Source organism: Eleutherodactylus coqui, chromosome 13, assembly GCF_035609145.1.
Source record: "Eleutherodactylus coqui strain aEleCoq1 chromosome 13, aEleCoq1.hap1, whole genome shotgun sequence".
NCBI lineage: Eukaryota > Metazoa > Chordata > Amphibia > Anura > Eleutherodactylidae > Eleutherodactylus > Eleutherodactylus coqui.
This window is the reverse complement of record NC_089849.1, coordinates 32753526-32770161: the sequence shown is the minus strand read 5'-3', so window position 1 is coordinate 32770161 and position 16636 is coordinate 32753526. Positions and strand designations below refer to the sequence as shown.

General features: G+C 42.2%; 1 protein-coding gene across 5 annotated transcripts in view; it reads left to right on the top strand.

Annotated features, from left to right (window-relative positions):
* Window positions 1-16636, top strand: part of SLC4A1 (solute carrier family 4 member 1 (Diego blood group)) — a 55199-nt gene that overhangs the window by 26244 nt on the left and 12319 nt on the right. For 4 of the 5 annotated variants that reach the window (XM_066586574.1, XM_066586573.1, XM_066586572.1 and 1 more), the window contains 10 exons: window positions 1213-1286; window positions 9519-9699; window positions 9777-9912; window positions 10167-10254; window positions 10710-10776; window positions 11008-11192; window positions 11313-11511; window positions 11724-11927; window positions 12749-12897; window positions 14769-14963. In XM_066586574.1, coding sequence (XP_066442671.1) covers window positions 1213-1286; window positions 9519-9699; window positions 9777-9912; window positions 10167-10254; window positions 10710-10776; window positions 11008-11192; window positions 11313-11511; window positions 11724-11927; window positions 12749-12897; window positions 14769-14963 — 1478 coding nt within the window. Of the gene's footprint in view, window positions 1-1212; window positions 1287-8712; window positions 8816-9518; window positions 9700-9776; window positions 9913-10166; window positions 10255-10709; window positions 10777-11007; window positions 11193-11312; window positions 11512-11723; window positions 11928-12748; window positions 12898-14768; window positions 14964-16636 lie in introns of those variants that run through there. The other variant, XM_066586576.1, reaches the window with a different exon arrangement.

Sequence of the window (16636 nt, the reverse complement as noted above, 5' to 3'; positions counted from 1 at the left end):
TGAGCACTTTGCAATTTTTTGCATTGTGCCAATACATAAGTATGGAGACAATGTAATTTAAAGGGACACTAAACATAAAGTCTATCCTGTCTGCTGAGGAATTTGGTCTCGAGTCCACTATTTCTCCTCACCAAACGTCCATGGTGAAAAGCGGCAGTGCACTACTTGACTAGCTCTCCATTCAAACTCCTTTCCATAGTGGTGTGGGAACAAGAGACTTTACTAGTAGTAGCGGGGGAGATCCCCAGCAATTATCGTTCTAGAGAACAAATGCCATTAGTGGGGAAAATGCTTTAAAGAGACTGTAAAGTTGGAAGACCCTTTTAAGGAGACTGTTAGCTACTTTGAACCATATAAGCTAAGTTTATAGGCTAGATGTAGATTGTACTTACCTTCCCCCAGTGTCAGCACTGAAAGCTGCTGCTCAGTGCACTACATTTAGAATGGGAAGACTATCTAGTTCACCACTCATTGCACTGCAGCAGCGGGTTTGAGAGCTGATAATAGGGAAACGATGGGGAAGGTAAGTATAAAACCTACATTCCCGGACTCAGTAGGTCAGCTACTTTGAGTCTCTAAGCCGAGCTTATAGGCTGAAAGTCTTTTTGAAGGGGTCTTCCAACTTTACAAAGTCAAGGCAGAATGCCTTTGGGAGAACGTTGATCCCATAATGCCCACTTTGCAAGCCATGGCAGCCGCATAGAGCGGTAAAATAAGCTAGAGAGGTGATTAGCTATGGTGGAGTCTTTGGTCATCCGAACCTGCCAATAATAGCAGTCAGATGACTCTCTAATGTATTGGAGGTTGCTCAACTTTGCTCCAGACATATAATGTCAGGAGAAAGAAGGATCGGGAATGTTGAATTTCAGTTCTGGACCCTTTTGTTCTCCGTTAGATAATCCGCCACCTCATTAAGCACCCAAAAGACTCATCCGAGCTAAATGTTTGTGTGTATATGGGAGAGCCTGGGGAAAATAGCCCCTTTAAGAATACAGCCAAGAGTGTCTTTGGACCCTTGTTCTTCCAACAGGTGAGGGTCCTAGTCCTTCATTTATTGCCCATTATACATAAAGGTCACCTTGATGGCTAACCTCCCATAAGGCAGTGGGACTACTGTTTCCAACATGCTATTTTGTGTATTGCTTTATATATGGCTTTGATTGTTCATAGTCTTGATGCAAATGTCTATAATCATATAACTGTCTCTTTTAGTCTCTGACATTACCGACCATCTCTTCCCTCCTGAGGCTGCATCTAACATCCCACCCAAGTGTGGAGTGGACGAGGTAAGACGCTTAGAAAACTGCATCCCCTTACAGTAGATACCTATAACTGTGTCTGTAACTTAAAGGGGTTGTCCACTTGTAAACCAGACTATCTTTGAATTAGGCTATCAATAGTATATGGGCAGGAGTCTACACGGATCAGCTGTTCAACAAGCCAATGCACTGAACTGATTTCTGCAGGAAGCAGATTGCTCCATTCCCATAGCAGTGGTCTGCCTTGGTATTACAGGCAAAGTCTCCATTTACTTTAGTAGGAACTTTTGGTTGTGATGGAGGTGTCTGCTTCCTGCAAAAATCAGTTCAGTACATGAGTGCACCACCCTGGCTAACACCTGATCAGCGGGGGGTCCCAGCTGGAGACCCCTGCTAATCTATTATTTATGGCCTATTCCAATAGTTTTCAACTGGACAACCCCTTTAAAGTGAATGTCCACCATTGATTGCAATTATATTTAACATGCAAAGGTCCAGCAATCTGAGCGGATTCATCTTTTGATATAAAATATAGAGCCCCAAATGGCCTGCATTGACAGAGTTAAATGACAAGATTCTGGCTATCTTCTGCTACCACTAGGGGGGAGCAAAGGATACTATTTATAAAATGCTAAGCAAAAAGCTTCTCAGCTCTCCCTAGTGGTGGCTGCAGAAAGTATGAATTTTATAATTTACCAAACTCTGCTCTGCTACAGTATATCTGCGATAGTAATCTCATTGTAATAGCCAATACGATCTGTACTGTCATGTAATGCTTCTGTACATTACTGTAACCTTTCAGTCATCCCTCCTTGATACCTTTGAAGGGTGCGTGCAGGAATGGCATCTTGTGTTTATAGATAAAACAGCTCCTTGCAGAGTCATTCATCTGCAGTCAAGAACCGGAGCTAGCTGCCTGACTTCTATGGGTGCCAACAGTATTTGAGTTATGAAAGGGTTAATGCTCTTCGCCAGAGAAGTCACTTTTTCTGGTAGAAATGTAGAGATGCAGTAGAGCTGAGTTTGTCATTGGGAACAAATCAAGTGATGGTTTGAGAATAGTTCTTTCTCCATAGGACTGCAGGTTAACCTACTGAGTTGCCTTCACCAAAGTTGTGGCTGAGCACAGAAAAGTTCAAGGTCAACTAAAAATGATCCAGTGATGTACTATTTTTATATGTATTTATGGACCAAAATCGCCCATTAAAGTCTATAGGCCTTAGGGTAGGGCATCAATATCAGATCGACGGGGGTCCTAATCCTGACACCCATGCTGAACAAATGTTTGTAGCGGCTGCAGCATTCAGATTAGTTCTTTGGTCTCTTCGTACGCCAGGCTGTGTCGTAAATTGCATAGTGGCAGCGCCTGGTATTGCAGCTCAGTCCAATTCACTTGAATGGGACTGAGCAACAGAAAGGTAGTATAACTGATGAACATGACAATAAAGGAGATGGAATAATACCTCTACAGTGCCACCTATTAGAAGGCAGCATTCCTTCAAGCCAAAGTTAGACTCTTTATACAAGCCTTGTAACAATGACTGCGAATTAAAAGCAAAGCCAGACTCCATGCACAGACAGCTGTTTCAGGGTATTTGTCCTACATCAGTGGACAGTACATGACGTCACAGGCCAAGGAAGAGGCCATAGTGCTCGGCCAAGTACCGCTGCCATTTCAAACAGCTAATCAGCATGGGTGTGTGGAGTAGGATCCCCACTGATCTGATGTTGAACACCTACTCAATGGACAGGTTATCAATAGCAACGTCCCTGAAAACTCTTTTCAAGTTGCAGCTTATGTTCCATCAGAAGGGTTACAGCAGTAGGAGGTGAGTGTGACCTTGTGTCACGGATAGTGATGCGGCGCAGGATTCAGGATACGATGCAGCAGACGGAGTAACCAAAGTTTACAATATTTAGAGACTAACACAGAAATAGAAATTAACAATAATAGTATAGCAATAATGGCTACGCCATTAAACCTTTTTTAATTAGAATCACCTGTCGCGAACTACGGCTAACTAGATCCTGATAATACTTTCTGCGCAATGTAGAATAATTCCAGAAGAACAAGATCAATAAACCTTGACTATTATAAGCATACAATGTCCACTGATGGAATATATGGCACAGCGACAAAGCCTACCATTAGGGGTTAACACTCCAATACAGTCCCTTAGAAAAACTGCTTCCTGTATTCACGTATAATGTCCCTTTAAATAACACAATTCATAACCCGGGTTTGAGCATCAGAAACTTGTATGATGTTTGTGTCTGCAATTGGAGCCCTATCTCCTATAGCAGCTGTGCTAACAAACCGGCTTTAATCCTTTCCTTGTTGTGCATACCTATTGTCAGATTGAGGCTAGCCTCATTTACAGTATGTTACATTTGCTGGAGGCAGTGATCTGTGTAATTGTGATACTGCCTTGGTAGCCTCTCGCACCACACCTACATCTACTTTTTCGAGATTGAAACGAAATCCTGAATGAAACTACAGACTTGCATTTGTCCAACAAAGTCCAATGAGGTCTCATTATACTAAGTTTCTGGCAGTTGTGCTGAACAGTCAAAATCTCTATTCTGTCTGGCACAAATGCCGGAAACCTGCTGAAACGGAGACCATATCTTGTAGCTTTGCTCTTCATTTTAGTTCTAAGTCAGGATGTAGATATAAACGTGATGCAAATGGCCCTTTATGGGGGGGAAGGGGGTATATAGTAAGATTTAAAACTCCTCTCTCCCTAAATTTGGCACCAATGCAAGGCCCTGTATAGTGGTAAATAAACTCCACACCACTGGGAGTGCAGACACTTGGACAACTATACAATAGGGGTTGTCTTAATAGTCCCCCCCTCCAACCCTCTTCCATATTGATTTCAGCCTTTAGCAGGAAATATAACAAAAAAATTTGTGGTAGAAACAAGTTTTGGCTGAGGTCAACATTTAGCCCCAAAGCCAAATCTGTCAAAGCCCCCACCCCCTCCTCCCATCTATATCTGCACTATATATAATACTGGTGGCTCCTAATGTGGCACATGCACAATCAATATCTAGCCTTAAAGTATTGACGACCAATCCTATCGGCTGTGGTCCGTCGCTCTGAACCCTGTCCAATCAGCCGAGCAGGCACATGCTGTCAGTGTCATTACACATAGTGGTCGGATTGGAAAGAGCTGCTCCAATCCCCGCTTAGTGGCCGGTGATTGCAATTCCAAGTGCCGCTTACATTGATTTCAATGAGACACCAGCCTGCAGTTACAAGCGCTGGCCACTACACAGGGGCCAGAGCAGTTGCTTCCACTCCAAATCTTGTATGTAGCAGCACTATCACCATGCGCCCACTCAGCTGATTGTTCAGATTGTTGAGTGGTCGATCCTGAGGATGGGTCATCAATAGTGTTTGCGTCTGGGAAAACCCCTTTAACTTGTTGAAGCAATGAAATATTAGGTCCCTTTGATTGTAGTTTAGAGAAATATAGCGCAATGGGCACCATGTGGACAACCCTAGAGTTACTGGCTAAACAGTTTACATTCATTAGGCCACTGTTCTACAGCAAACCTGATCTCATGCCAGATAAATATGCTAAGGGGAAAAGGTCAGTGCCCCGTGTTGGGTAATTTCACATGAAATTAACCCTTTAGGCCATGTTCATGTCACAGACTGAGGGAGGGTGGTGGAAGTACCAAGATACGATGCAGTAAATAGAGTGTAAAGTGTTTACTGAAAACAGAGATCATTTTCACCTTTACTTATATAGACACTTTATGCCGATAACTATAACGCAGAAAAGCCTTATGAGCAATGTCAATAACCCTGTCCTAATCTCAGTATAATCTAACAGGAATACAGGTTACAAAACATAACACAGAAGTCGCTCTATTTTCTCCCAGCAGAACCTCTCTGTCCTGAAATAATGAGCGTTCTCGACTCACTAATACAATGATGATCCTCGGGGACTTGAGTGACGAAAACTGGTCTCTTAACAGTTCGATCTTCCTAGTACAGTCATTGGATGTTGCAGCAGACCTGCTGGCTGTTTATTAGAACTCCCTGACTTTGTGCACATGCATAGCCTTCTCAGAGGCTGGCCCCACTTACAGTTTGCTGCGCTGTGCTTCCCAGCTGGTACTGACCAAAGTTAGTCAGTACTTCTGCTACTGGATAAAGTCCCAATTGCCCATTCACTATCTCCTTTTCCTACCATCAGCATTGCCCTCCATCAGCCATTGTGATGCTGCTTCTCCTTAGCATTAGGCAGCATTGTCCTCAGCTTGCTTAGTCCTTTGACCCTGCATCATCTCAGCTCACTGCGCAGCAGAAAATTGCCCTTTTTATGGTCAGAGCATCAACTAGTCAACAAGTGCCCAGTGTGCATGCTTCGTTCCGTTGTGCCAACCTTTGGCATATGCTATGATTTTGGTGCAATTTCTGGTGCATCTTTCCATCAGACCCTATGGCAATCATACAAATTAGCGCAAGTCCTTACATTCACATCATTATAGCCTGTGCTGGAATGATCAATATATCCTTCCACTATTGTTTGCACTGTGACACAAGTAGATGGAGAGATCTGTAATATTTATCCTGATCTTTCAGGTGCATATGTAAAATAAATATATAACAGCGCCACCCTAGTGCACAGGCTGGGTCTGGCATTGCAGCATTTACATAAATGAGGCTGAGCTGCAATAGCAGACTCAACCCATAGACAAATGGGGTGCTGCTTGTGCCCCATAGTCCCTGTAATAAGAACATTCAACACTTTCATAGAGGGCAGCAGATATGTCATCACCCCCGTCCTTAGAGCTCCCTGTACGATAAAAATAACTTCTCCAGTAGATACACGTCCTTGAGTCGTCCTTTTCTATCAAGTAGTAAAAGAAACATAGTTTGATGGAATTTTACAACTGTTTCTTGCAAAACTGAATGACTGCAAGTAAGGCTGAGTTCACATCTGCATTTGGGTTTTCGTTGTCCTGTTCCATCACAGAAAGTTGGATCTGTCCTATGACGGATGGACCCTATTGACTATAATGGCGACGTTCTGGCTTCTGTTATGCTGTTCAGCACTGTCATGGTCAGAATAATGCAGCATACTGTGCTACTTTGCCCAAGACTTTAGGACAGGACTACATTGGAGATTCCTATGCAGACATGAACACAGCTTTACAGCTCCCAGAAAAGATGTTACTCAGATTTCCTACTATGCTGAATGGCAAATCTGCCGAGTTATGCTAGCACATGAGATCGAGAGATAGCCAAAAATTCAGCAGCCTGGGAAGTTTGAATGACAGTACAGTAATGGCCGCCATATTTGTCACCCAACTTTCCAAGGGACAGGTTGGTCCTACGTAGAAATGCCCTAGATGAATGGGATGTGACCATTTTGTCATTATATCAATTTCCCCATGTCACCTCGTCATGCTCCTTAGCGTAGATACACATGTGATGTCCGATGCGAGTTACGCCTGAGAATATTGAGCGCCACTTTAAATTCGTCCGTGTGGTAGTAGCCTTAGGCTAGGGCTAGACTTTTTATCCCTTGCTGTGATATCTCTGTCTATATACATCGAGTAGCTTAAAAATGACTTCAAAATTGTCGCAGTCAAGCAAGTCTCTAAAGGTACGACTAGACAATGCGGTAACTACATGTTGTGACAAGATCATGTTGCCATGAGTGGGTAGGGTTTCAGCCACATGTGGTTGCCACATCATGGGGTCGTTCCCTCCATTTATTGCAATGGGAGTGACAGAAATACCCTTTAGCGGGTGAGACCTCCACCGATCAGCAGGTTATTCCCTATCCCGTGGTAGAGGATAACTTGACATTCTGGTAAAACCCCCTTTAAGGTTTTGATTACTCCATAGGAAAAATAAAGTCTAGGTGTAGTCCCAGCCTTAGAGAGGCTGTACCAGGATAGGAGATAAGTTGCTGATTAGTGGGAAACTCACTGCTGAGACCCCCACCGATTTTTAGAATGGGGTTCTCATATCCCACATTTTCCTCACTGTGGGGTCGCTGTATTCCCCGCAGTGAGGAGGAGACTGAATGGAGCGACGGTCATGCAAGCACACTGGTGCTCCATTCAATTTCAGTGGGACTGCAGGAGATAGCCGATTGGCAATCGCCGAGGTTTTTCCATCAGCCCCATTGAAATGAATAAAGCAGTGGCAGTGTATGTTTGGCTAGCCCTCCATTCATTCTGACATCACTGCGGGCTTGAAGCAACCTTGCAGTGACAGGCAGGGGGGACACAGAACTTGCATTGTAGAAATCAATGGGAGTCTAAGTGGTGAGACCCCTTCATGATCAGCATGGGGTGAGAGCCCCATGATCTATCTTGTGGAAAGAGGATAACTTTTGATCCTGGTACAACCCGTTAAAGGAGCTGCCTCACTTTGAAAGCACATTTCCAACTACCCCGTTTCCCTGAAAATAAGACATACCCTGAAAATAAGACATAGCGTGATTTTCCAGAATTTTTGAGGATGCAAAATGATTTTTCAGGCTTTTTAGGATGCTTGAAATATAAGCCCTACTCCAAAATTAAGCCGGGCTAACAGTTAATTAAAAAAGTTAATTTAAATAGTGTCCAGGCAGCCAGACATGTAAAAAAGTTCAACCTTTTTGAACAAAAATTAAAATAAGACACTGTCTTATTTTCGGGGAAACACGGTATAATTTTAAAGCAGTGAAATGCCTGTTAGGGTAAATACACACGGGCGGATTTGATTTGTGGAACTCAGAGCGGGGACCATAGCATGCAATGCAAAAATAATTCTTCATGCACACAAGCAGAAACCAATTGCGGTTAAAAATCACAGTATGCTTCATTTTTCTGCGTATTTTGCATGCACGGCTTCCATTGAAGGATGGGCCATGGATTCCGTGGTAAAAGCAGGAGTTTGAAAAAAATCTGTACTGCGCATGTTCGATGGCGGGCCGTGTGGAACATCCACAGTACAGAAAAGAAGAAAATACAGGTACACGCGGATGCCAGCTGGGCACAGGGTCGAATTCCGTTGTGGGCTCCCGCACACGGAATCTGACACCCCCCCTTGAACATGCGGCCTTAGTCAGAGCAGAAATCAATGCTCCTCTCTCTGGCGGACCCGGCAAGCTTTCAATAGGCATTATGCAATACTTCATTTCTCCCATGGAGGCACTGCAGGGAAGCTAAACACTTGCTACTGTGTTCCCTTGCTGATCCCTGGGGGTCTTGGCAGCAGGAGACTATGTGTTCAGCTTATTTTGGGGGACCTTTCTAACAAAAAGCGATTGTACCAAGTGGACAACCAATGATTTTGCAATTTCATAGTGAATGACTATGTTTCTGACCTCAAACACACCTGTACTATCACACATTTTAGCCAGGTTTAGCAGGTTTGGCCAGAATATCCATGCACACTTAACAGCCCCCTCCCTCCTTTTTCGAACACTACTTTTGAAATCTTGCATTAAAGCGGTGGCTTTCCTAACAATGTTTCCCGGATTAAGCGAGAGAGAGATCTTCTTCCCCATTACCCTATCGTGATCCTCAAGGTTTTATGGGTAAGCTATGCATGACAAGTTGGAGGGGAAGGAGTTCAATGCTAAAGTGTGTGCGGCGTGTGCCATAATGACTTTTTATAGACAATTCATGTTTATATATACACAGTTGATGGGGATGTTTATAGTAGTTATCTATATATTGTCTATATACAGCTATAAAAGCTTGGTATGTAGTCTGTGTACAATAAACAGTCACTGAACGCATCGCCCACAACTTAGTGTAATGCCCTATAGGTCTTAAAATTCAGATATAGCAGAGCCGAATTTATGTTTTATGCACTTTTCGACAATCCATTAGGTTTCCTTTATGTGCTGTGGAAAACTACAGATTAAACCCCCTGATAGCAAAAAAAATCTGCTGTGCCAAATGACTAGATCAGCATTACTACATCTGTAGGTGGATGCAACTACAAGTTTGCAATGTATAAGACAAGGGTCCGTAACTTCATTCTTGGTCCTTCCAACTTTTCTCGTCAGTTTTCGTAGAGCTTCTTTAGGACGTTTTTTTGTAATTCTTTTAAACCTGCATTCATTGAGGTCATTTCCTGGGCTGTACCTCTAATTTGGTAAATGATATTACTATGACTGCTTGGTTGCCCATCTATCCTCACTTCATGACTCCCCAGTTTCTTTGCATCTTTGACTAGTATAGTCCTTTTTATATACAGAATGCTCCAACTTTTCGACTTCCTCTTTCCATCAGACCTACGTAGAGTTACACGAGTTGCTCATGGACCATACCAATGAACTACACTGGGTGGAGACATCTCGTTGGCTCAAGGCAGAAGAAGACTTCCAGGATGATAAAAAGCAATGGGGGAAACCTCATCTCTCCTACCTCACCTTCACTAGTCTTCTGGAGCTACGTCGGGCCGTGAAAAATGGTAAGGACCTATCTAGCACTGAAGAATTTTGGACTACAATGAATTGTACTCTCTCTTAACCATTTCTTTATTTGTAGGAACTGTGATTCTTGACCTCGCCGAAAGAACTTTACCTGGAATCTCTAGCCAACTCATTGACCAGCTGATTTATGAAGGGCATGTCAAAGCCGACAATAGAGAAGAGCTCTTAAGGGCTCTTCTATTGCAACACAGGTAACAATGGACCGTTTTCCTATTGCAATTTCTCAGTGTTTCATGGAGGGTCTTAAAATATTGGACATAAGGAATAGATAATGGTCCTACTCAACTCAAACTCTTGATTTAAAGTCAAATATCTGACTGCTGATGGAATCTCCCAACCATGACCTCTAGAAAGTCCCCTAAATATAGTTTTCTTAATTAACATTAAAGTATAAATAAAGCTCAAAGGAATATATAAGTGATAACAGGAGTCTTTATTATTACAGCCACCCAGGTGAAGATCGATCACATAAAGACGCCGAAGGTGGACAACCTCTTCTACATCAAATAGAGATGAAGGCACTTTCTGAACAGGTAAGAAAAGGTCACCTAAATCTAAGGTTTAAATTGAAGCTCATGGGCTGCAATGTAGCATCTGTAATCATTCCCCCTATTGACCATATGCCAGGTGGTGTCGTCTTATGTAGCAGAGGATTCTTTTGGGTGGCTATGGGCTCAAGAGTCATAAAAAGGGTTGTGAGGGGGAAAGAATCTCTAGGACATTCTGTCTTGATTAGCAAAAGCTGGTACTACAATGGAGACTTCTCTCTTCTGTATATGCCACTGAACCCACTCTATCATCAGCTTACATTATATGCCTCTAGGTAATGTACGTGCCTCCAGACCTCCATATTATATAATCTGTTGTAGGCAGTAGTATTTTGTCTCATTGATTCTTCTTCATTCTTGTTAAATTATAGTGGTTTTGTATTATGTGTTTTTTTTCTATGATGAATGTATTGTTTGCTTTGCACCCTCAAACTCAATAGGAACCACACAAAGGAAATTTTTCAGACCGAGTACCAGAAAATGCAGAAGCTTCTCTGGTTCTGGTGGGTAAGTACAACTATCTAGATGGTTTCTTTTAGAATGTGTAGACATTTCTACTTTTGTATATTATATGGTTAATTGTGGATTTTCTCTTCCTCACCCCCTTCCATTTGTACATTAGCATTCCTTCTTCAAGGTTCCTATAATCCATACTTCTCCTAATATTCTTATTCTGTGGACCCTTCCAACATTCCATGTTAGTTATCCAATCTTCTCTCACTATCTTCCACTCTCCAGGTAGCGCTAATTTCTTGGAGACTCCCACTCTTGGTTTTGTACGCCTGAAAGAAGCCGTTCTCCTGGAGTCAGTCCTTGAGGTTTCTCTGCCCATCAGGTTCCTCTTCCTTATCATTGGTCCTAAAGAGAGCTACAAGAGCTACCAAGAAATTGGAAAGGCAGTGTCCAGCATGATGGCTGAAAGAGTAAGTAATACTACACATGAGATATATATCTTGCGCTTGTCCCTATGAATTGGTTTGGGTCATGATAAGTACAAGTTATTCCTCATTGCTGATCTTGGTTTCCTAATTGTGATTCCTTAGATCTTTCGAACGGACATGTACTTGGCTGGTGGACGCCAAGAGATCTTGAAATCCCTCGATGAGTTCTTGGACTGTTGTATAGTCTTGCCTCCTAATGATTCTACCAATGAGAAGTTGCTTAAAGAGCTGCTACCAGTCCAACAGAACCTACTGAGGAAGAGGTATCAAGAAATCAAGGAGGCGCCAGATGGACACAAAGGTAAGGGCCCCATATTGCAGATATGACATTACTACATGTCTAATTCCCTTCTAAGTGATGAATTAAGTTGGCCAGTCTATTGTAAAGATGGTGGCAAACTTTTCTTCTTCATTTCTGGGTTGTGTTATTTTAAGCAGAGGATACATGTCACCTTTCCAATGGAGGAGGTTTAAGTTGTCTATTATTGATCTATCATTTACTGTATTTCATAGATGAACAATCAAAAGCAGAACCACCTGAAGATCCTTTACAAAGAACCGGCAAGCCATTTGGAGGCCTTGTGCGTGACGCAAAAAGACGTTACTCTAAGTATTTGAGCGATTACAAAGATGCTCTTGACGCACAGTGCCTGGCCGCTGTCATCTTCATCTACTTTGCTGCCCTCTCACCTGCTATCACATTTGGTGGTCTGATGGGTAAGTATCTACCAACATCAGGAACCCGTTATTGCAAAGTAGATATTGTAGATTAAGGGTGCTTTTAGACAAGCCAATTTGTCGTTTGAATGAGCGAATGATGTCATCGTTAGCTCATTCGCGTGTGCAGTAGGTTTAGACAGGCTGATACATCATTGGCTCGTTCAAATGAGAAATCATTCACAATCGTTCAATCTTTCACATTTTCTGTATTAGTGAATGAGAACTGCTGAATGATTGGTATTTAAACCAAATGATAAATGAACGAGCCAACGATGATTTTTATGCCTGCATAAAATGAATGAAGAGTGAAAAATAAACGATTATCGCTTGTTGTTCAGTCGTTGGCTCGTGTTTAGACCGAATGATTATCGTTCACTTTGAATGATTTTTGAACAGAATCGTTCCCTCTAAAAGCACCTTAAGAATGTACAGGTCATTAAGCGTTTAATTCTTAGTTAAAAAGATACCCTGTTGCAAATGTACAATTACCCTACAGTGCCTCTACAGGAGTAATGAAGTATTACATGGTGCCTGTTGTAGTCCACAGGCTGACCATGTAATGCATAGAGGTGCTATGTACTTAGCTTGAGTTGCAGGTGTTTTCCGGTCTGTCTAATCTAAAGAGAGGGGGACCATCTCAATTACATTTATACACACTAACAAGACCTATGAACAGCAGTTGTCCAAAGCAGAAAACCTCTATAACCTCAAGTAGTTTGGAGCTTCTCTACAAGGCCAACCAGCAGTATAGGCTTTTGAGTACACAGACTATTTCAGACAACAACCAAATTCTAACATGCACTTTACTTCTATATTAGCTCAGAAGACTCAGAACTGGATGGGGGTCCCCGAACTGATGGTCTCCACATGCGCCCAAGGCTTTCTCTTTGCTATCATAGGTGCTCAACCTCTGCTCATTCTTGGATTTTCTGGACCTCTCCTTGTATTTGAAGATGCTTTTTTTAATGTAAGTTGTAATACACATCCTTGAAACTTTTATATCTCGGCTTGGGAGCATAGCCCGCTCCATACACTGGGTGGTGGCCATCTTTGACAGCCAACACTTGACTGCAATAGTCACGATCGGAGATAACTCCAATTGTGGCTGTTTACCCTTTAAATCTCGCAATCAATTCTTACAGTGGCATTTAAATGTAGTGATCAAGATTCTGATTAATCAAACTCCAACCCGCCGTGATGACATCACAGGGTGCCGTACCAGTCTCATGGCAGTCTGGGACCTTCTGAAAACCCCCAGTGCTGCCATGAATGATCACCTACTGTATTAGGAATGCTGGCTTAGTAGAACACCAGTCAGAATATATTATAATGCAATACTATAGTATTACATTATACTATATAAGCGATTGAAGTATTACAAGAAAATGTAAAAGAAGTTTAATAAAAATAGACTTCCCTATGAAGCACATAAAAAAAATAAAAAATATTATCTCTGCTTCTATAAAAGCCCCCCCCCCCCCAAAAAAAAAATATTACATTATTAATCCTGCGTGGAAAATGCTGTAAAAAAATGCAATACCAGAATTGCACTTTTTTTTTTGGTCACTCTGACTCCAAGAAAAAATAAATAGAATAAAAAGCAATCAAAAATTCATACCTCGTTTCTCCAGAAACAAGACTTTATCTTATATTAATTTTTGCCCCAAAAGAGGTGCTAGGTCTTATTTTCAGGGATGTCTTATTATACTTAACTAGCAGGCTGCTCTCTGGAGCTCCGACGTGCTAAGCCGTGGCATTGATTGGCCAATTCATAAATCCTGTCTCCACAACACGATGGCTGTGATTGGCTGAGCATCAGTCAAAGAACCAATCAATTCAGCGCTGGATGAACAAGTCACAGCCATCGCATTGGTTCGTCAAGCACTTAATTGATTTGTTCTCGAGCACTGCTCAGCCAATCGGAGCCATCGCTTCCTGGAGGTGGGATTTATGAATCCCATAACCAGAAAGTGATTTTCTGTGGGTGAAAGAGGACTGCAGGACCCAGACAGCAGCAGGAGGACCCGGACGTAGCCTGCTAGGTAAGTATGCCTTTTTTACTATATGTAATGCCACTAGGGCTTATTTTCGGGGCAAAGCTTACATTTCAAGCATCCCCAAAAATCCTGAAAAATCTGAATAGGGCTTATTTTTAGGACAGGACTTATTTTCGGGGAAACGAGTTATATACACCCAAAATAGTATCAATAAATACTACAGGCCACCACTCTATTTATTTGAGGACTGACCAGACCCCCACTCTCAGGATTGGTGTAGGTCCAAGAGGTCGGAATACCACTGATCAGCTAGTTATCCCCTTGATACAACTGGAATACCCCTTTAAATAGTATGCAGCCTCCTTGATAGTGAAGGAAATTAGACAAGTCTTTGGACCCTTTCTACTAATTTCTGGTGTTTGTGAAATGCGAAAAACATAGACATTACTGTATTTCTCTTTTCTGTTAGAGCTGGCCATCATTATAGCTAGAGTGATGCTTCCTTCAACGCAAATTGGTCTATATGTTGTAGCTGATCTGTGTTACTGTAGTTTAGTATTGAAAAGTAATCCACTGGATCTAAATTGTGATCCAAGTTTAATATTTTCGTAAATACAAATATCTCCTTGTAACACTCCGTTGCAGAAGGTTCTGATTTCACTTGTCGTTCGCACTGAGAAAGTAATACCTGTTGCCAAAAATAAAACTAGCAGATCCGGTTTCACCATCTCTCGGTGTCATATTCTTCGACCTGCCAACACTATAAATCCTCTACATACCTACCAAACACGTGTGTGTATATCATCCTTTATACAGAAAGCTTTACTATCTTGTCTTTCAGTTCTGTGACACCCAAGACATAGAATACATCGTGGCACGTGTATGGATTGGATTCTGGTTGATTTTAATCGTCATCATAGTGGTGGCCTTCGAAGGAAGCTTCCTGGTTCGATTCATATCCCGATTCACGCAGGAGATCTTTGCTTTTCTTATCTCACTTATCTTTATCTATGAAACATTTGCTAATTTGGCCAAGGTAAGCATGAAAGACGATGGCAAGCCAAAGCAAATCAAGAGTAGTTCTACAAACTTTCAGACCAGTTGAACTAATTGTTATTGTCTGAAATAATTACATGTTGGCATAGACTGGATAATGACTGTTTGACCATTAATTACTAGTTCGATGATTGGCCTGCAAAGTAAATTCAACATCTTCAAAGCCCCAATGCATATTAGAGATTAGTTGCCTAAACTCACCGACAATGGGGGGGCTGGATGACTCTCCAATGTGTATGGAGGCCACTTGACTTTCTCCCAACAGATGATGCCAGAGAATGAAGGATTAGGGGTGATGACTTTTAATCCTTTTGTTTCATGAAAGATAAGCTGCTGTCAGAGCAGTCTAGCTTCAGCTTACCTCCCTAAACACACGAACACTCGGCCGAGATGAACATTTATGTGTATGGGGTTCCTGGGGGAAACCGCTATTGAACAAACACTAGTTCATCCAACAGTTGTTAAAGCTATATGGGCACCTTAAGAGTCAGGAGCCTATACTAGGAGGCAGTTTGCTGCAACAGAAAACATGAGTGTTGATCGTTCTGCAATATGGACCAAGCCGTACTCAGCTCTGTCTCTCAATCAAAGCTCTTTTCTTCTGATGTCTCAGATGGAGGTGAAGAAGACCTATTTCTTTTCTAAACTTCCACACTATTGTAAGTTTTCCATATTCTGGCATATCTTATATAATTAAAGGGGTATTCATGGCATTTACTATTGATTACCTAACCTGAGGATAGGTCATCAATGGTCAATCGGTGGAGTCCATCGCTTGGGATTCCAGTCTATTGGCTTATTCTCCAGCCCACTGTCAGTATCAGTGGTCAAAGCCAGACGTGTAATAGACGGCTTCACTCTCTTTGAAATCAATGAGAGTGATGCCTTCTATTTCACTTCTGGATCCTAGCCGGAAGTGTAATAGAAAGTATTGCTCCCATGTATTTCAATGGCCGTCTATTACACTTTTAGCTTTGACCAATGATGTGGATGCCCGACTCGGCTGCACTGACAGCGGCCAGAGGATCAACTGATTGGCGTGGATCCCAAGTGGTGGACCACCACCGATCAACTATTAAGTGCCCAAAATATCCCTTTAAGAACTTCCTATGAGGATAAGTGTATCTGTGACTTTAACATTAGGTTTTAATATGTAATCCTGAAAAATAAACGGCTTGTTTCATTTCTGGACTATCACTTTTTGTTACAAGGTTCCCCACTGAACTGATCACAGGGGCCCCCACAGATCAGCAGTAATCTATTGTTAAGCCTGACAGTGAGTGTTCAATTCTCCTGCAGCGCCACCACAGGTGAAATGAAGCATTGCACAGTTTCAATTGAAACGAATGAGTTGTCCATCCAAGGGTGGTTTCACATATGTGTTGGAAGCTCCAGTCGGAGGTTCCGCTGCAGATTCGGCTCAATATAACAGAAGAAAAAGCGCTGCATTCATCACTTTTTCTTCCATCTTAAAGCTCGGCAGCTGATTGGAAACCGAACGGACCCTGTTATAGTTAAAGGGGTTGTCCCGAGGCAGCAAGTGGGTCTATACACTTCTGTATGGCCATATTAATGCACTTTGTAATGTACATTGTGCATTAATTATGAGCCATACAGAAGTTATAAAAAGTTTTATACTTACCTGCTCCGTTG